The sequence below is a fragment of the Paralichthys olivaceus genome, chromosome 18 (genome assembly GCF_024713975.1).
Source record: "Paralichthys olivaceus isolate ysfri-2021 chromosome 18, ASM2471397v2, whole genome shotgun sequence".
In the NCBI taxonomy this organism is placed as follows: Eukaryota; Metazoa; Chordata; class Actinopteri; order Pleuronectiformes; family Paralichthyidae; genus Paralichthys; species Paralichthys olivaceus.
In genome coordinates this window covers 8,908,357-8,928,655 of record NC_091110.1, presented here as the reverse complement: position 1 = coordinate 8,928,655, position 20,299 = coordinate 8,908,357, and the positions used below count along the sequence as shown (strand labels likewise).

The window sequence follows — 20,299 nt, the reverse complement described above, 5'->3', positions numbered from 1 at the left end:
CCACAACTATTAAATGTCTTGGGCTTTAACGCTGGAGAAACACTGGAACAATAAACTGCATCATATTGTATTGACCTGACCAATGCTGCATCCTGACAAACTTCCAAGTTTTGCAGCAATCTGTTCAGTAGTTTTAGCTTAATCTTGCTTTCAAACCAAACCAGATACAAACAGACGGGCGAACACATAACTCTCTTGGCGGAGGCAGTAACTACTGCAGAAATGTTGACCACAGTACAACAACATCCTTATTTAAACACTCTTTATTTTACAATAACACTGCCTATGTATGGCAGCTCATTAAATTATTACATATTTTCAAACAAACAGGCACATTAACTCTTTATTGTGGCTTAGTCGCCTATATTTATTTGAAATCTTACTCCGGATCCCTGTCGTTTTGATTCAGAGTAAGCTCTGCGATAATTACATCTTTCACAGTCGTAAAATCAAAACTACACACGTCTTGAAACCAACGGACATATAAACAGTACACTACCGTACAGGTTTGGCCAATAAAACTCTGTGTTCAGTGCATAATGTGCATGGCATCGGAGAGAAGATACATTCATCACCCTGTGAGCCGCAGCTGTCTGCCTCAGTCCTCGGTGTCGGAGCTGTCCACTGGGTCGGTGTTGTGGGTCAGCATGTAGTTGTCCATGTCGATGGAGGGGCAGTTGTGGATGGAGTAACGCAGCCGCTCGGCGAGAATGGCCTGACTGGTGTACGGGGGCAGGCGGAGCAGGAAGAAGCAGGTCTGAGCCGTAGGGAGGCCGTTGACGGGCTGGATGAGATGATAAGGAGGAATTTTTTTTAGTATTCATTCAAATAAAGAGGCTTGTTACCCTCTTTAGCAGTGACCTTACCCTGTCAACCTTGATGATTTGGAACTTCTGCGCGATATCGGCCGGGTTGGACGGCAACCTGGACCTGCCAGAGACGAAGCGCAGGAACAGCACCCTCTCCTCGTTGGTGAACTCCTCCAAGCTCTGCCAAAACCAGCCAATGAGCTGGTGGCTGTCGGTGATGTCACGGTAGCGCACCAGCTTCTTCAGCATCTCAACAGAGACCTCCGGCAGGCCGCAGACCAGCTGTTCCAGCTGCAGCGCCGTGAGGAGGGAGAGGAGGGGCACCGGGATGATGGTGGACATGCCCTCTCTGACAGCGGCCACCTGCACACAACAGAACGGCGTCAGCTTTGATTCTTCATCCACCGAGATGAAAGCAGCAACAACACAGACAACAAACAGGAGCAACTGTGTAGTGAGCGCTAATGGAAACTGGTGGCAGAGTGAATGTTCAAAATGGAAGAGAAATACACACCATGTGTGTTGTACTGTATCTGTATTATTATACAGCCTGTGTGGACATCGTGTCTGTCTGAAACACTTGGTTTTAGCTCCTTGCTCTTTTAGCCCCCCTTCATGACAAATCGCAGTCTGCTCTGATTGGCCAGCTTTGTTGTGATTGGTCAACCACCTCCAGCTCATGTAGTTAAGGTCGGCCTCCGCTCTTTACTATACCTGGCTTTGTTCGAGGTGTTAGAGCCAGACTAGCTGCTAGGCCAGACATATGCAAATGTGAGGCATTGTGACTCCTGAAGAGGCGTTTCATGAGCTTCAGGATCAGTGTTGTCTGTTGGCGAGCTCCCTTTACTGTGGCCTTTTTAACTGCAGAACATGCTAAAGGGAAGAAAACTGAAAAAGCATATGTATCCTTTAATAATTTATCAAAAAATATATATAAAAAATAAATAATAAATATAAATAAAAATTTATAAAAATATAAAAATAACCAACATATTTCCTCAGAACCCAATCTACAATAAAAAAAGATATTCATATTTCATACTGTCGGTTCATATTTTAGTATTAAATATTAAGACTTTTTACTTAAAAATTACTTAAACGATGAATTTATTATCAAAATTCTCTCAGATTGATTTTATTTTGACTGACAGGTGTATTTGTCAATTAAATATCATCAAGTTCTTCATCCCAGTGAAAAGAGGATGATTATAATTTTGTTTTCTGCATTTTAAGCAAACAAGTGAATGTCCCAGTTACACTGCATTCAGACGCCTCAGCCTTGTTAGTTTCATCAGTGTAAACAAACTGTAGGTGCATTGGCAGGGAAACATACTGCACATCAATAGGCTGGCTCAATGATTTGCTGCTGGTCAGTTTTTATTACTGCTGCTTTTGACCTTGAGAGTCAAAGCAAACCACAAAGGTTTACGCAGGGCGGCGTGAACGGAGAGCAACTGACACATGGTGTAGACTTAGTACATAACTTATGTGTATACTAAAGATATCAGTATTCCCTAATGTGTAAATATGTAGACGTTTACATGCAGAATATAAACTGATATTTCTACCAGCTCTGCTAAATAAACCCAAATCATTCTTCAACACTTCAGCCCTTCAAACCTGTGAATCCATCTCATGCACTCTGTAGTCCAGAGCTCTCTCCACATATTCAGTCCGGTTGGCAAAGGTGAGGGATATGTTTTGACCCCCAGGAACCACAGGTACCAGCCTTCCATCAGCACTGTGGGCCACGAACGAGTCCAGCGGGATCATCTTCAGACAGGAGATGATGCAGGATGGAAGGAATGATACAAACAAATAAGAGATTATAATGTCACTTAAGTGTCTTTCGTCTTTGAAGATATACAGGAATGGTAATAAACTCAATAAATCATATTGCTTAATATCTCACCACATGGAAATTATCCTCTGTGATTCCACTGTTTTCTAGATGAAGGATGCCTTGGAGGGTGCGGTAGGTGAGCAGGTCGACATCCTCAAGGTCAGGCCCTCCCAGTGGCATTGAGCAGAGCTGTTTCCACACCAATGGGGCCAGATGCAAGTCCAGAGGCTTCTTGGTGCGAATGGCCACAGCCATGAGGATTCCCAGAAAGCGAAACTGGACGATGTGATCCTCTGATAGTGCTGCTGGATTCAACAGGAACCTGTAGGGACACACACATGTTAAGATTATCAGGTTGTACTTTAAGGGTGTAGTTCTGATTGGTGCTTATCAAAGGAAGAAACACAATAGGCACCTGTCAGTGTTACTGCCCACATCTGCAAAGCTGTTGGGGGTATGAATCAGGAGATCCACCACACCAGACTGCAACTCCTGGTGACAACATCATCAACACTTTGTACATAAACTAGAATATACACACTGCGTTACAGTATACTCTCTATGTGTGTTTCCATCCTACCTGGCACATCTCAGTGATGGTGTCGTCAAACACTCCTCCGGCATCATCGGCTCCCTCTCCAATGAGCTTGACCTTCCAGGCTCGTGACGGCAGCCGAAGCTCCAGAGGGTTCAAGCTCACTACCTGCTTAGCGATCTGCACAAAGATGGGCTTACTGGAGCGACCTCTGTGAAGTCGAGCGTAAGAGAAGGGACATCAATCTTCAATTACTAACAGATGTAAAAACATGGCTGCATTCAAAGGGTGCTTTAAAGAAAACTTGAGAGCAAAACATCAAATGAGGCAGATAGATGTCTTCAAATTTCAGTAATACCTCTTTTACACTGAAATTAGCTGGTTTTGAAATGACAAATGAGTGCGTTCACCCGGGTGTCACGTTTGCTGATTGTATGCATTCACGTTTCAGATAAAAGCCAGCTGTACGTGAGTGCTAGTGGGTTTTTTGACCAGTGGAAAAGGGGCTTAACAACAGCTGCGGCCAGCTGGGAATACAGCAGGTTGTTATGCCCCCCCTCCTTCCTTTCCATCAGCTGTTTTTCCACCATACAGACAGCTGTGTGTCTTCAGGGGTCAACCGGCTGATTATAATGGTCACCTTTACCTTGTGGAAATCCGTTTCACAGTGATCTGTGGCCCATACGTTTTGCCCTGGGTCATTGTTCTGCCGATGCAGCGCACGAGAGGCAGAGTGTTGACCTTGGGTGACAGGAGACCTCGGAGCTCGCCCCGAATGATAGCTGTCGTCCCTGAACTGTAGCGTGAAGTGGACACCTGAAGAGAGGCAAGGACAGGTGATAAAATGAGACGAGGTGAATGAGGCGCCACACTGACAGAATGACAGTGTGGAGGAAACAAGACTAACAAACAGGAGTTATTTTACGACCAGCAAGAATTTGATGTTTGTTTTTTTTCCTTTGTTCTTTTAATGCATTAAAAAGGCAGAAGATAGAATAAATTGTTACCGGATTTTTGGAGTCCAGGTTGAGCAGCCTCCAGGACTTGTACATAAGATCAGAAAAGTGGTAGAGGACCCTGAGACGCATGCTAAGGACATCAGGGCTGCAGTCTTTCAGGGTGTTGTACTGAGGAGGGACTGACTGGGGAAGGCCAAGCTGGAAATTTCCAGAGCCACCTGGAGATTAAGTAAAAAGAAGTTCCATGTGCATCCTCTCCCAGGGCTCATTAGTTCCAATACTTGTTTTCAGATAATGCAGGTCTGTACCTGAGTTTTTCATCGAGGTAGAGGGGGTGGTCCATGCTGAGCTGTGGCAGCGGCCAGCAGAGATCTGTCTGATGTTCTTCCCTTGCAGGGCTGTTATGAGTGTGGGCTCTTTCAATAGGTTGGAGTGTCCAAGACCAAGCTGGAAGGCAAACACAAAAGACAACAGTGCAGTCTGTAGAGAGCTTGTGTTGTGCAATGAAATCAAGTGTATTCATTTATATCTGATTGTGTCGGTTACCTGTCCCTCACTGTTGCAGCCCCAGGCGTAGACGTCTCCAGTGGAAGACAGAGCGAGGACATGTTCACATCCCACAGCAATGTCTTCTATGAAGAGCCCCTCCAGTGACGGCACCACCTGAGGGCAGGATTTGTTCTTCAGCATGGAGTCCGGCAGACCGATCAGACGCTCTGAAGAACAAACAGGAAGAAGCCAAGTAACATTAACTGCATGTCCATAAATCACATCATAGTGAAGTATACTTCATGAAATGTTGCATGCTATGACATTAGCCACAACTCAAAGACTAAAATACTAAAATTTGTTGACTTATTATTGACTTACTTTACTATAACAAGAATATGCAAATCATTTTAGAAGTAAATAATGAATTCAGTAGTTTCTAATCAAATAATTTGCAATTTAAAAAGTGGGGGTTTTAACAATTATATTAAATTGGAGGTATTTCAAAAAGTAAACGCTTCATTTTCCTCTTTTTATTCATGAAAACTCTCAAACATTCTTCAATTCCAGTTACACATGGAGCTGTACCTTGTCCAAAGGTGTAAACATGTCCGTCACAGGCCAACGCCACAGAAAACTGAGTTCCACAAGAGACCTTCTTAATTCCCTTGTTGCACAGCTGCTCCACTTTCTGAAAATAGGAACAACCAGACATAGTATTTCATCTACAACGCACTATAGAGTCACCTGTAAATGCATGAGGACAAGCACTGCATTAAAATAAACTGTTAAAGCAATGGATATGTAAAAAGAAATCAATAAGAATGTGTTATTCTCACTACAATCTCCAGGGAAGTAACCAGGTTACATGAACAATGTGCCTTGTTTTTTGAGGACCCTGTGTTTGAGTCTTAGTCACCATTAACTTACCTGTGGGTAGTATTTCGCTGTAGAAGAACCGGTACCTAATTTGCCGTAGTCTCCATCTCCAAATGCCCACACAACCATACCATCTTGGGACAGCACCAGAGTGTGGTTGAGACCACATGACACCTGAGGAACGTCACCAACTTAAATTAGTTTAATAAAAGTGTGACTTTTTTTACTTCTATTTTTCACTGTGGAAACAACAATATAAAAAAATCATTTGTTTAATAATAAAAAACATGCTGATCTATTTTTTACCTGCCCCACGTGATATCCCTCTAGCGCTGCCACTCGTTCAGGCAGCATTTTGTTGGATGTTGACCTTTGACCCAGACGGCCAGATTCACCGCTGCCAAAGGTGAACAGTTTCCCATCTGCTGTTACCACGGCAGAGTGCCGGAACCCACAAGCAAGCTAGAGAGAGAAAGAAAAAAATGATTATTTCACTTCTAATAACCTCCTTGATGCTTCTAACACTGTAGTATAAAAACACAAAAATATCCAGTAGCTCTACCTGAACGACCTCTTCTCCTTGTAAGGCCTCTATCTGTTTGGGTCTCCTCTGCCTTTCGCTGTTGCCGTGCCCCAGTTTGCCGAAATCTCCGTCTCCCCAACTGAACACCTCCCCGGTCTCAGTCAGGGCCATGGAGTGTCCATCGGACCCACAAGACGTCGCCAGCTGTGTTACCACATACCCTGTGCACAAAACAATAAGTCAGTAAAGATTAACTAAAGATCATAATTAATGGATGCTACCAAATGTAACTGAAACTAAAATATTTTTTTGTCCTGTGAATAAAATGGAATATGAAGATCTAAAAGCAGATCAGCTCAGATTTGGGTTATATGACTCTTGATGAATAGTGTACCTTGAAAAGCAAATATAATAGTGGGGACATAGAGATCATCAGAATTCCCCTGGCCCAGTCTGCCATATTGTCCTTCCCCGACAGCTAACACAGTCCCATTGGACTGTAAAAGGAAGGTACAGTTCTGACCACACACAACCTGGATGACAGTGAAAAGCGGACACAAAAGGAGAAAGAAATGTTATAAAAAAAACACAGCAATGAAGGACAAAGTCTGTGTCCTGAGAGAAAAAGTTGTTACCTGTTGTGTCTGTGACAGAGTCGGTGCAAGAGTTGGCATCATGAGGTTGTTTCCCATCCCTGCCAACTGTCCGTAACGCCCGTTCCCCCACAGGTATACCTCACTCTTTCCTCCTTGTTGCCAGTCCTAAGAGAAACAGCATGTGAAATGGAAATTAAAATACAGCTGTAACTAAAAGAAAATACTAGTTCATTAAGCAACTATTAAAAAGAGCTATATGTATGTTTTCTCTGTTGCTGAACAAGGTGTTTTACAAGACAAGAGGGTATAAAACGTCATGAAGCAGCATGGGACTATGGGAGTTGTTGTCTTCTCCATCATTGCCAATAAAAATGTACTTGATGCAGAGGAGAATGATGTTGATGGATGAGGTTATGTATTTAAAGTTTTACTCACAATATGCAGCGAATGGCAATGAATTATCGTCCATTATGAGGGACGAATGCAAACCAAAGCAAGTGGAAAAGGAAAAAAACAACCGACTGGCTAACTGGCTAGTAGAGTGTTTTCCCTTTGTCATTTGTCAAGTTATAGCTTATATATATATCTATATATATATAGATATATATATATATATATATATTACAATTGTAAACATGACTAAGCTGTTACCTCTGGTCTGGTGGTTGCCCAAGACATCAGCTGTTCATCCATCCTGAAGCTCCACTTGCTGTTGTCCTGAAAGACAGAAAAGTGTCTCAATAGGTGTCCACACTAGTAAAGCAGTAGCAGAAAGAGGTCTGTCTCTACTCACCAGCGCAGTAATAATTTCACCGACTTCCTCCTCCTGGAATTCTGAAACAATGAAGGATTCTGGGAAAGCGGTACCGCTAGCGATAGCCTCGGCACTGCGGACAGTGGTGGCGTAGGTGGCGAGCCAGCTCCACTCTGCGGGGCAGGAGTTGGCGTTAGTGCCGCTGTGGTGTGGAGGGCATGGGAGGCGGCACAGGTGTTTCTCCAAGGACAAACCGACAGCCATGGAGGCCAGGCTCTGCAGGAAGGCACTGTGGACGAGCTGGTCACCTGCTGCCACGTGGGTCTGTAGTGATGGAAGGAAGATGAAATTAGACAGAGGGGAAGCTCACATGGACACAAACATTGCTGATAGGGATAATCAGCAGAAAATTAAGTTTAATTAATGACCCGCTCATGGTTGTACTGCTCCTGTAACAGCAACGGCAGCCTCTCCAGAAACACAGCCAAACAAGGCGCCCGATTTAGACCCAGGATGTTCTGGCTTCTGAGAACCATACGACAGGAAGGTAGCACGTGATTCTGACTCATCCATTCGGGGGTGCAGCAGATCAACAAAACGTCCTAGGAATGAAACAGGAAAGAGAAAACAACTGGGCATTTTTTTTCAATAGTGTTTCAGTAACGGACTACTACGTAAAAGCCTGAGTTATAGAAACAAAACTTTATTATCAGGGAGCATGAAGAAAACTGAGATTTTGGCTACTTCAAGGTCGTAGTTCATTTAGACAGAAACAGGGGGGAAGAGTTAACCTTGGTCTATCCAAATACAAATGTCTTGAGCTCTATAGATGACTGATTAAAGAATAAATTACCCACTTCGAGCTGTAAATCACATAAATGGACAGATATGAGAATGGAATCAATCTTCTTATGTATATATCTGTAAAACAAGTGTGTTGAACTATTCCAATAAGTTTGGAGTGATCCAAATTACCTTTGATCTCCCAAAGCAGGCAGCGATACCCAAGCTTGGTATCCAGGTCGTACTAACAACTGAACCCAATCCTGTTACAGTTTGTAAAATTGAACCATCCTGAAAGAGACACAGAGGAAATCCTGAAATAAGACTTGTGAAATGTTTATTTTAGATCCTTAAAAAGTTGATTAGTGCTGACTTCAGCTAAGAAATTGGTTTTCTGACCTGTAAGGACCAGATGTTAAGCAACCCCCCGATCCCCCCAGAAACCAGAGTCAGTCCACTGGAGCAAAATGAGAGGGACTTCACGGCTGTTATGTGTCCATGAAGAACAAACACACACTTTGCACTGTCCTGCAGGAAAAAGGAACAGAATCGAGTGATTTAATGAGCTTGAACTATGAATAACATGGCTGATGGATGGTGCATTAAATCTTGATAATATTTTCCTCATTTAATAATATTAGTAGAACTAGGTCAGTAAAAGGAGCTCCATAAACTAACCTTGACATCATGGTCTTTTTCTTGGCTTTGAGAGTTGTTCAGTAGGTTGTACAAAGACACAACAGTGCCCCCCTGTGGCAGTGTCCAGACATACACAGATCCATTCTGACAACCTCTGTAGAAGGATGGAGATAAAAACAGGATTGACAACAATGATCACACATAAAAAATTAACAATCCTTCATGCAACTATTATTCGATATAGTCAGATTCTCACTAATTCTTTGTACATCTTTCTCTAAAACTGATTTTAGAAGACGGCAATTGTTTTTTGTTTTTGGATTTTTTGGTGATAGTCTAAAACAATGGGCAGAATAATCAGAGACTGATTATGAAGAAAGTTTGATTTAAACTCACGCAGCCATCATGAGCCTGGGTTCAGGTGCTCTGCCAGCGAGTGGGCACCACTCTGCGATGTTTACGGTACTGCTGTGAATGAGGGAGTGCAGGGTTACCCAGGTTCCACCAGAGCGTCCCAGTATCTTTGTCGCCTCCGACCTGCCCAAACAGAGCAGCAAGTGTCCCGTGGGGTCCCATTTTAGAGAAGTCACACTGTCCTGCAGATTGAGGGGAAGAGGAGAGGATCAGTAAGAACAAATTATTCTATTCAGACAACAGAGTGACAGATGCAGTTGGGTGTGAAGAAGGTGCAGTTATTTGTCTCTTTTGAAGCGCTCTTCAGCATAGTAGAGTTAAAATGAGTCCAGACTAAATCTTGTAGACAAACCTGAAAGACAGACAGAACTGCTGGCTGCTCATTCTCATAGGTCTCAGTCGTGGCCAGAAGGATCTTTCCATTGGGATATCCCACTGCAAATGGTTTGTCCTCACTGTGCCAGGCCACACATTGAGGAGCTACAAGCAATGAGAGGAATCTTTTACATTAATGGTTTCATATCATTTAGAAACGCACGTTTGCTTTTACAAGACCAGATCACAAGATTGATACCACACCCAGGTATATATTCTAAACATGAAGGTTAGAGCCAAGAGTTGATTGGCTTAACTTAGCATAAAGGCTGGAACCAAGGGGAAACAGCTATCATGGCACTGTCCAAAACCAAAATTTTGTGAGCACAGATGTGTCCATTCAAACACATCTCCTCAAAGCAATATTTAAACATTTTAATTCAATGAGAAAACTGTTTCACATTTAACAATATGTTCATAATCAATTTTAAATATTTTCTGAATCTCTTATAATGTAATGTTTCCCTTTATATTTGTGCATGTGATGTGATTATGTTCACGATTGTTCTATTCTATTTGAATAAGTATGTAATAGTGTGTAATAACAGTGTTTATAGCAGCTTCCTCACCCTCCTTCCTGTGGCAGTGGGTGAGTTCAGTGCTCTTCACTTGCAGCTCTATTTCCTGCATCGTGACCTGGATCCAGCAGAGGGACCCGTCCAGCCGACCCAACAACAGGCTTTCAGCAGGTCTATTCTTACCACCCGCTGGCAGCTCAAGAACCCACAGGCTGAAGGTCTGAGCCCAGCAAAGGGCTGTGACCCGGGACACTTGAGCCTCCACGTGACAGTGAGAGCCTGCACAGCGAAAGGAAATATTCAGGTTGCAGCAACTAGGGTTTAAAATATTATGAATTATGTAGGGTGCATGTGGAAAAATGATTTATGACAAATTCTTATTTAAAAGGGTTTTTAAGGTTTTGAAACATGACTTATGTTAGATTTCAGTTTGGTAACAATGAGGTTTTCACAATTATAACAAGCCTGTCTAAATTTAAACTTTTATAGAATACTAATTAATTGAAGGAATAAACCGACCCCTGATGGTCATGATGTTGATCTGTTTGTTTTCCAGTGAAGCCAAGAAGTTTCCTCCTGTGCTCCAGTAGACAGGAGACATGTGATGACATCTACCAGGCGTCTCACTGTTTGATCTGTCTGTCTTACTGCAGAAAAACAATAATAATAATACAATTTAATAGAGGCTAAAATCGATGTCTCTCAGTTTAAGCATATAAGACTTTCTTATTTAAATATTTTGCCTACAAATAAAAAGGTTTGGGGAGTTAGAGGATAGATAAACAATAAGGGATCAGGGAGGTTATACCTGGTAATACAGGAGAAGGTGGTCTGTAACTCTGCTGTGTTGTGGCTGATGCTCCATAACTGCACCACCTTGTCTTGGGAGCATGTAGCCAGCAAACTCTGCTCACTGCTCCAGGAGCAGCTGGCCACCTGCAACAAAAAGAGATAATGCAGACATACTTTTACTACCTTCACTAGATTAGAGGGGAAACGGCCTGTATCACTACAATCATCTCTCTCTTTGTTGATGTTTTGTAAACCTCTACTGCTGTGCACAGTAATGACGGTGTTGTTGGATTTCTTAATATTTCTCAAGTCTAAATCCATTTTTTTTACTTGATCATACACATTACTTCAATAGAAAATGTAAAGCCCTGGCTATAATTAAAAACCACGACCATGCTGTTATCCTGAGGGAGGAGAGACTGCTCTATCTATCTCTCTATCTCCCTCAAGTCAGATTTCATGTTTACAAGATGAACAGAAAACCCTAAAACATAATGCATCAGTCTTCGAAAGCCATGACCGGAGTCAACAGAAACATAAAGCTGTTATTTTCCGCTCTGTTTTAATGAGGTTTGTTGAAACAATTTGTACCGAACTGACCAACACAGAGTCCCTCACCTTGTTGTAATGTCCTTCCAGCCTCTTGAGGGGACATTTGCGCAAGTCACCGGCCAGGTCGCTGTATGTTTGGGGACGATTAGGGATGTCCCTTCCTGTGGAGGCCAGCAATTGCACCAGCTGCTGCGTTGCCCACTGGCGGTGTTGACTGGTGAGCCTGGCAGACAGAACGCATGCTGCCAATGCATTTGCCAGCTCCAGAGGGCCCACTCTGGCACTCACATGGGGTAAAGGGGAAGGAGGCAAGGACGTAGAAGACACCCCGTGGTTCCCTGCATCTAGGTTAAACAGAGGAGTGCTACAATGAATAACAACATCACAATATTCAGACACTAATAAATATTTATCAAACATAACAACACAGCTACTTCATAAACATCACCATTGGTCTCATGTTCAGTCCTGTCTGGGCCGTAGCAGTGAACGCCCTTCTCAGTCAGCAGGGACACCAGACTCTGGGTGACCAGGAAAGTGGGGGGCGTCTGGTCGTTGTAGTCTTTCTGCATCTGGGCTCCGTGTGCTGCAGCTGTTAGACTGGAGTTCAGACAACCTCTCTGCTGTGGATCACCAATGGCCCCAATGTTCACCCCTGTAGCTGCGGCCATTAGGTTCTACAGACAAACATATTCATATTCAGACAAATGTATTAATCCCTCTAAGGGAAATTCACATAAATGAACTCATAAATTAATAAAGAACACAAACTAGCAGCAACATTAGTTAAGTATAAGTAGAATTACATTTATTCACATTTGAGTATTTACATTAATTTCCTTGCTTTTACAAAGTTGATATATATTCACGATTAAACTATCCCTTGATGCAAGGATAAATCCAATATATAGTAATTGAATCATTTATAATTTCTGATGCTTTGTTGTTTTAACTTCATCTGATAAATTGCCAGTTTTTAATTCATTATTATTAATATTTTTGTATTTTATATATCAATATATTTGTTTTTGATATTCTTTTTCTTTCAATTAGATAAACACAAAAAAACAAAATTACAAAGGCATAAAAGGATTTCCACCCACAATATCCAGGTCATACACAGTATTTATCAATAACTGACCTGAGTGCATATCTCCACTAGCTGTCTGTATGCAGTAGAGCTATGGGACACCACGCTGCCGATGGCTGAGGTTAGGAAGCTGAGGCAGGTGGAGTTGTTGCGTTCTGATCCCTTCACACCTGACTGTCTGCCCACACAGGTGTGAGCCCTGCCCCCCGCTGCCAGAGTCATCAAACGCACCAGAATGCGAATATCTGCCAGACCCAAGGACTCTAATCCATTGGACTGGCTGCACACTGACGCACTGGAGAAGGAGATAAAAGAGGAATCTTGAAACCACAATGATCACGTGGTGAAAAATATGTAAACAAGGCCACATTCTGTTCAAACACACTGTACCTAGAGGCGGTCTGAGACAGAGCTCTCATCACCATGCTGTAAGCGAGCAGAATCTGGGCTGTGGAGGTGACTCTTCTCAGAGCTTTCAGTCGATCGTGAGAGTCCCTCAGTGACACTGCCTGCTGTCCAAGGCTCAGAGAGGTCTTCTGCTCAACAAGGGCATTCCCTGGTGAGGACAACAAACACACGTCAAACCACAGTTAATTAATTACAGGACAAATCCCTAATCAACTTGTTAAACTTGCATTTTAAAGCTCGCTGACAGTATGAAAAGACTCAGAAGAAACAAAACTCACTTTATCACTGGGACAAATTGGAGTATGTGCGTCTGCTATGATAAATGATTGATGAGTCACCATGATGCAGTAAATTTGACTGTGGATGGATGCTGCCAACAACAACAGAGGGAATGTGGGCATGTGTTACAACAAGTAGTCTTAATCGTTCATAAGAGATGTGATCAGCAATTTAATATTCAGAGATGTGTAGGAAGTTTTATCATAGTCATGGTAGCTTGGTTTTATGTCACTCTGTTGGGAGTCATAATATACAGTATCTGCAGAAAATCCCCTTCCTTTTAATTTACCCAGGATGTGTCAGCTCCTTAATATACAGATTTGCATTACAACTTCTTTTCCTTGTTATTCACTTCCACATCTGTTCATATCGTAATCGTATCATATATCAGCGGGTCTGGGTAGATCCGTATTTGACGGAGCTTTGCAGGATCAAGGAGGTGCAGGTTTGTAAAAATGGACCCGTGTAGGACTCTGCCCTCCGTACCTTTGGGAGCTCCTGCTCTTGCTGGGTCAGCAGAGCTGTAAACCCGAGCTCCAAGTGGATCTGGTTCAGTGAAGGCAATGGCATCAGGCACCAGCTTCTTCTCAGTCAGCCCCAGGGGTCTCAGCAGGAGCCCAAAGTCCTCCAGTCCAGTCAGCTTTTCTGTGTCACACTCGTCTTGGTGGCTCATTTCCCAATCATCTGAGCAAACAGAGGTTCAATTAAAATTATAAACAAATGCATTAAATGAAAACCAAATGATTGACAAAATTTCTTACCATCAGAAGTGCTGTCTAGCTGGCCGATCAGATCAGATGTCAGACCTTTAATCCTAAAAGCAAAAGGAGGGCCAAACCATTAACAAAGTAGGCACAACCCTCTGCCAAGGCCCAACATTAGCCCTATGAGGCCACATTTAAATTAAAAACTGGAAGCTGAACCACATAGGTCTCTATGCAATTTGTAGTGCATGCATACATTTCCTGCAAACATAATTTCACATATATCTGCTTCACCTTTCATATTTAGAAGCTGTGTCGCTCAGGTTTGCAGCCAGATACTTTTCCCTGCAGGAGCTGCACAGGAGGTAGAATGGAAAGTTTGAGCCACACTCCCCTTTGAACCACACGTCCACGTAGGCCCCGGTGCTGTCGTAGCCCTTTCGTGCAGCACTCTGCCCACAACCTGGGTGACGTCGCTTTATGTGATTGTTGAACTGCAAGGTTAGGGTGTTGCACAACTCGCACTTCACCATCTGGCTGTGTTCTTCTCCGGCCTAAAATGAGGGTTATACGGTAAAATGGATGATATAGTGTAATAGTGTAAGTGAAGCTTAGACATAAACATATTAAGTCTAAAAGTAGCTCTTATGTACAGTGCAGTCTGTAGGAATTAATACAAGATACTACTGAGTGCTCATGAAGGGAAATGAAACAAAATTCCTGATGTGATGTTGGTTACAGGTTAATCTGAATGTTTGACCACAGCGTTTGTCCTTTTATATTTCAAATCATGACATATTTTAATTAAAGTAATCAAAATGTGTTTTGTCCATGTCTTGAAGCCTTAGTGATAGTGATATAATTTGTTTGTCACCTCCACTATCTGGAGTGTGTCTCTCTCCAAACTGAAGGTGAGCAGATCCTCATAAGTTTCCTCATGGTATGGATCATCCATGTAGCCCAACTCTGTCTCGTCCTCAGCACAGTACGGATGAAACTCCACCTCTGGCCATTCGCCCACCGCTGTGTGTTGTTGGTACAGCTGCGGGAGGGTGTTTGGTGATGGCAAGTCTGAAAAGATGTGTTTGTTTGTTTCAGTCTTTAATCATTATATTTCAGTCAGGTAATAGAAACAGGAATATGTTTTGTCCTTTTTACAATTTACAAAGTTGTTTTTCTGACCCGCCCTTCGAAATGACGTCCTCTGAGTTGAGCCTGAACGACGCCGCCGTGCTGGAGGAGGTCTGTTTCTGGTCAGGTGGACGTCCAAGAAGCTCTCCCTCTCTATCCAGTCCAGCCCTGGCAACAGGCTATAAACAAAACAACAAGCAGCCCATGAGCAAACTGATTGTATTCTTACAATTAAAACAGTACCAACTGCAAAATGTCATATATGATCCTGAAATCTGTGACCTTTCAGTGGGCTGACTGGTGGGGCGCTCGGGACACTGCACCGTCTCTGGCCCATCCGAGGACGGGGTCTCAGGAGCACCCTCAGCTCTCGGTGGCTCGCCCGCCAGCTGCTCCTCAGTCAGGGGGTGCTCGAGCATCCAGCTGGCCAACACCTCGATGGTTTGTGAGTCCAAGTCACCAGCTACATCTGGGGGGGACCACAGGGAAGTTGAACTGTCAGAGTTCAAAAAGAAAGGACGGATCATGGAGTGCTGCATCGTTACTTCATGTCGGACATCACCACCAGATGATCACGCTACAGTGTAATATTAAAGGTCAGACTGGCACATCTGCTCTGATGATACAGTGTGTGATGAGGGGTGTTGTGAAATTTGTGATATGTGAGTGGGGGGGATTTTCAGTGATGCTAAAGTGGAGTTGAGTGTAAATGTGAAAATATTCATGCACTTACATGCTCATAATACATATGTGATCTGTGCCATTCGTAAACAAACAAATCTGTAATAGGTTCACTTTCACCATGTAGTGAAATTGCAAAATGTTGTGTTCAAGTAACCTCAATTTGTTTTCCCTGATGAAAATTTGATGACCATCCAACAAATGCCTTTGCTCCAGTACGTGCAGATTAAAGGAAGAAAAGCAGAATAAAATGTTCTCATTGAACCCCCTATATATGGTAAATATGATCTTGATGCTTGTTATTTATGCATTAAAATCAGAAACTAACTTGTACTGAAATCTTAGTTAATGTCCACCATTAGTAACAGCATTGTCTTCATCCTAAAACTGTGATATTTTCTATCAAAGAAAAAGCTTTTTTCTCCACACAGAACAATACTTTTCTTTTTACACGGCTGTGGCTCACAGTGAAAGACAGATGTTTTAAAATAGAAAGCACATGAAGCAAAAAACTTTTATGGCATCAGACACACTCCACAAAGCAGTACCTGCTGCCTCCATGGCCCAGTGGATATGTCTCATAGAGAATCCCATTTCTAGCAACCGACTGGTGACAAACATTTGTGTCCGTTCTGGTGGTTGAGGAGAAAAGGAAAAACAGAAAACAAAAGCAAGCACACGACTACATTTTTAAAAATGTAAATGCTGTGGAATATAGCAGAAAACTAAATAACGTTAACAGTTTTTATTTTTTATTTATTTTCTATTTTGTTTTATTAGTCTACTGGCAAAGAAAAACCTCTCCTATCTACAGTACACCTTTTCAATTTAGTTCTCTTAAATGAATGATTGCACCTACCAATCAACTAGCTTGTTAATCCTAATGTATCCTGTGTTTAATGTACTTCTCAGAAATGTTAAAAAATAACAACAACATAAGTGACAATGAGAAAAACGGTGCCATTCAAGCATGTAAGTGCACAAACTTGTGTTATGCATGCAATCCATAGTTGTGACAACAATAAATGTCTAATGACAGAGCAAAACACATGCTGTTTTGGGCTGCAGATTAAGTAGTGACAAGTAGCTGGAAATATAAGATCATGCAAGAGACAGATTTTTCAATTACATTAATAGCATGTTTGCATATGGAGCCAGCATGGGGAAAAGGTTTGTTACCGTCTATGTACTACTTCACTTTACTTTGACTTCTTACAGCTCTTCCACCATTAACGTCTCTGCATCTGTTCTTACCCAGGCTGCTCCTGGCCTGTGTGCTGCAAGGACCTGGTTCCATGAAGCTAGTCTGCTGCTCTGTGAAGGCGTCACAAGAAGCAGAGCTGGCCAGGCTGAAGCAAGGGTGCAGAACGGGGGGAGCACTAACCAGGCCGGTAAGCGTGGGGAACCGAGTTAGTACCATGTGCCTAGAGGGAGCGAACATATAGTATGTACAGTAATAACACAGTGCAGGAGGTATTACATTAACAGTCTTCAGTCCAAAACAAACGTTTATAATATTATCTTAAAACTATAAGGTGAGGTTTAATTAACCTGATTTAAGATGCTTAAAAGACACAGTTATTCCAGCATGTATTTTTTTATGTCAAGGTTTTGCTTAAGCCTGCTAACAATATGTGCTGTGTATTATGGGAGCACTTTGGCTGGGAGCTCTCACTCAAAGTCTCCTCCCTGGATGACTTTGATTTTGTTACACAGCCCTGAAGCTGTTTATTCACTTCTCGAAACAGGAGTGACACTGACACTCAGGTCCACTGGCTGGGTTAGGAGAAAAACAAGCAGGCAGAGCTGCAGCTGAGACTGAGGACAGAGCAAGCAGAATCCTCACTCTCCTCTTTTCATACAGATCCTAACTCACCCATTCCCTGGACTTCAGACAAGCTGCCGCTGCCAAAAGATACAGGTCTGTAGCAATCAGTCACATGAGAATGATGACTCCAGTTAATGTGTTTGTGTCTATTAATGAGCCGTACCAAGCTTTTATTATTGCATACTTAAATCAAATTCATATTTTTCTACTCACTGGAGGAGGCTGATGGGGAGGAAAGGGTTGAAATTATCAAGGCCGTCCGTCTGCAGGTTTGTTGGCAGAGACGATGCCAAGTCCGTGTTGGAGGATGAGGCAGACGCTCTGTTTGATTGGCCGAAGATGGCGGTGCCCTCTGAACCCGCGCTGTACAAGGACACAGAGCTGGAAGACTTGGAGATGGGCTGAGAGGACAAGTTGTGGCCTGATTCTGCACGAAAAACAGAGTGATGAAGGTTACAACATAGTGTCAGTGAGAATCCTTGAGCATAAGTCTGAGTCAGTTCAAAAGTCTTTGTAAGTGCAATGCAAGATTTAAGTCCGTCAAGTATTTAGATCATGAGCAAGTAATTTGAATTCAACATATTCCATGAGTTAAAAGTGTTTTTTTAAATATCAACTAGAGCTGCAATTAGTTGAAAGACAGACAATTGATCAGATAATTTGATCCAAATTTCTCATCTCCAGCTCTGCACTACAGTAACCTGACAAAAATGGATACCAGATCAAATCTTTAAATGCAGATACCTTTGCGTTCTTTGTCCTCCTGCAGTCTATTCAGGGCTCCCTTGTAGATCATGACCTGAGCCCTTTCCAGGTCGGATAGAGACACGCTCTGTTTGATGGGACAGGGCCTGACCGCCCACTTCACCATGCTCTGCACCACATACTGCAGCACTGATCTCAGCTCAGCACTCTCATCCCATTGTTTGCAGCTGCCCTTAGCCTGCTCAGGGTTCAGGCTGGAAAGGGGACTCACTGAGGAGTTGGAGGGGTCATGTTTTGGCACTAGAAGCATATCTGATAGCTTCTCACAGCTAAAAATGACAGTAAGGGATTTCAGAGCTCCGATGAGAAGATATGAGACTCTAACTGCTCTCAGTTCAAGTGCAAAGGCATCAACTTTAGAGGTTTGAGATGTTTGGTGAGGTAGGGGTTGAGATGTCGACTCCTGATGGTCAGCAATCTTTGAGGCATCTTTGTTTGAGGGCGGTGAAATGCAGGGGTCTGTCTCAACCTTCTGATCCTTACACTTTTTCCTGTCCTCTTCTGTCAACCATCCGATTTCATCTGACAGGTTTTCATCCAGACAGCTCTGTGTCTCCGTGTTTTCCTCTGAGTATTTCCTTTTGGCGGGAGGATAAGCTCCCAGCCACCCCTGCTCCTCCAGCAGCCCCATCAAATAAATCAGATCTAACAACACTGTTGGCTTGAGACCTCCGAGGCGGCTGACGTCGCAGCAGGATACATCGCAGGGCTCCAGTGAGATGGCCGGGGTGTCGCTGGGTGACCAAGAATTCATGGAGCTTAGTTATTGCGAAGGATGGGGAAGAACCCACAGATAGAGCATGGATTGACACCAGGACGGATTCAACAGGGATTAATGGATTTAAGAATGAAGAAGAAGAGGCAAGAAGAAAGTAAGATCAGAGGGGTAAATGGTGAAAATAAAGTAAAATGTTAGACAAATTACAAAAGAAGAAAAATAAACACTAACAGAAAAGAATTATACAGAGTAATAAAGATGCTGAGAGGACCAAGACAAGAAAAATATAATAACTGTTTAATGGAGGATAATGAGAATCATCATTATGGAATAACTATAAATCTATTTTTATAATACCTGACAGAGAGTTCCGCCTCCTCCCACTGGAGCTTGACCAGGGAGCTTCCTTCTTTCAGGACACCGAGCAGAATAGCCCTACGTCCACTGGGCTTGTGCAAGCACAGACCTCCAGCCCGCAGACCGCTGTCCACTCCTCCGATCACAGCCAGTACTGGCCACACTTCAGTGCAAAGAGCAGCCAGTTTGGCCTCTGACAGCGACCGGCGATGTGCTGGCAGTTCCCTTGTGTCGTCACCAGCCAGGCCTTTGTCCCTTTCAGTCTCTTCTTTCTCAAAGCGTGTGGAGCTGAAGCCTGTGGGAGAATGTAAGAGGGAGAAAATCAACCACACAATAGCCTGGTTTTAAGAATCATTCATTTTCAAACAAAACAGCAGACTAAATTAAATAAATCTTAACGTGTGTCTGACCCTGACTGAAGCATCCTAAGTCGTCCTCTTTCAGCAAAAAACCAATGAGCTCCAGGTGGGTGTGGATGTACTGGTTGATGTGCAAGGCCCACGTGTCACACTGATGGAGCCGACGGAGGAGATGCACTGTTGACTCCAGCAGCACCATCGTCCGAGGGCTGCAGAGGGGATCTCCGGGAAGTAGGTTACTGGGCATGCCCCTCATCTGCAGGTCACGCAGGGCCACCTGAAAGAAATACAGAGGTAAAGTTTTGGTGCACTACAAAGTACAGCAAATTGGAAAAGCCATGCAAACCCATTTTCTCACCATTTACAAATGACTTAATAATAGTATTGGTATTTTTTTCATTGTGTGGACAATTACCTGTTCTCTACCTGGGTCCTAATATTAATGCAATCCACAGATATGTTTATTCTAACCGTGGTCAAGGATTGTAGTTATCAATAATGAAAACGTTTGGGTCCAAA

General features: G+C 43.0%; 1 protein-coding gene across 13 annotated transcripts in view; it reads right to left on the bottom strand.

The window, feature by feature from the left end:
* Window positions 1–245: 245 nt before the first annotated feature.
* Window positions 246–20,299, bottom strand: part of LOC109626366 (probable E3 ubiquitin-protein ligase HERC1) — a 37,320-nt gene continuing 17,266 nt past the window's right edge. For 4 of the 13 annotated variants that reach the window (XM_069513536.1, XM_069513539.1, XM_069513542.1 and 1 more), the window contains exons 38-80: window positions 19,832–20,057; window positions 19,422–19,716; window positions 18,326–19,104; window positions 17,795–18,008; window positions 17,008–17,177; window positions 16,302–16,385; window positions 15,355–15,541; window positions 15,100–15,251; window positions 14,816–15,012; window positions 14,236–14,495; window positions 13,999–14,051; window positions 13,724–13,921; window positions 12,941–13,106; window positions 12,602–12,845; window positions 11,909–12,137; window positions 11,527–11,804; window positions 10,925–11,052; window positions 10,636–10,763; window positions 10,168–10,395; window positions 9,576–9,703; window positions 9,206–9,405; window positions 8,849–8,963; window positions 8,570–8,698; window positions 8,363–8,461; window positions 7,816–7,989; window positions 7,427–7,711; window positions 7,285–7,350; window positions 6,673–6,798; window positions 6,432–6,570; window positions 6,077–6,258; window positions 5,821–5,976; window positions 5,566–5,688; window positions 5,224–5,326; window positions 4,693–4,862; window positions 4,455–4,593; window positions 4,195–4,364; window positions 3,834–4,003; window positions 3,233–3,398; window positions 3,068–3,144; window positions 2,722–2,974; window positions 2,430–2,582; window positions 867–1,172; window positions 246–784 (exon numbers count right to left, since the gene is read on the bottom strand). In XM_069513536.1, the coding sequence (XP_069369637.1) occupies window positions 599–784; window positions 867–1,172; window positions 2,430–2,582; window positions 2,722–2,974; window positions 3,068–3,144; window positions 3,233–3,398; window positions 3,834–4,003; window positions 4,195–4,364; window positions 4,455–4,593; window positions 4,693–4,862; window positions 5,224–5,326; window positions 5,566–5,688; window positions 5,821–5,976; window positions 6,077–6,258; window positions 6,432–6,570; window positions 6,673–6,798; window positions 7,285–7,350; window positions 7,427–7,711; window positions 7,816–7,989; window positions 8,363–8,461; window positions 8,570–8,698; window positions 8,849–8,963; window positions 9,206–9,405; window positions 9,576–9,703; window positions 10,168–10,395; window positions 10,636–10,763; window positions 10,925–11,052; window positions 11,527–11,804; window positions 11,909–12,137; window positions 12,602–12,845; window positions 12,941–13,106; window positions 13,724–13,921; window positions 13,999–14,051; window positions 14,236–14,495; window positions 14,816–15,012; window positions 15,100–15,251; window positions 15,355–15,541; window positions 16,302–16,385; window positions 17,008–17,177; window positions 17,795–18,008; window positions 18,326–19,104; window positions 19,422–19,716; window positions 19,832–20,057 (8,031 nt within the window). In that variant the 3' untranslated portion in view covers window positions 246–598. Of the gene's footprint in view, window positions 785–866; window positions 1,173–2,429; window positions 2,583–2,721; window positions 2,975–3,067; window positions 3,145–3,232; window positions 3,399–3,833; window positions 4,004–4,194; window positions 4,365–4,454; window positions 4,594–4,692; window positions 4,863–5,223; window positions 5,327–5,565; window positions 5,689–5,820; window positions 5,977–6,076; window positions 6,259–6,431; window positions 6,571–6,672; window positions 6,799–7,284; window positions 7,351–7,426; window positions 7,712–7,815; window positions 7,990–8,362; window positions 8,462–8,569; window positions 8,699–8,848; window positions 8,964–9,205; window positions 9,406–9,575; window positions 9,704–10,167; window positions 10,396–10,635; window positions 10,764–10,924; window positions 11,053–11,526; window positions 11,805–11,908; window positions 12,138–12,601; window positions 12,846–12,940; window positions 13,107–13,723; window positions 13,922–13,998; window positions 14,052–14,235; window positions 14,496–14,815; window positions 15,013–15,099; window positions 15,252–15,354; window positions 15,542–16,301; window positions 16,386–17,007; window positions 17,178–17,629; window positions 17,677–17,794; window positions 18,009–18,325; window positions 19,105–19,421; window positions 19,717–19,831; window positions 20,058–20,299 lie in introns of all 13 variants that reach the window. The other 9 variants (XM_069513540.1, XM_020082248.2, XM_069513545.1 and 6 more) reach the window with 8 other exon arrangements.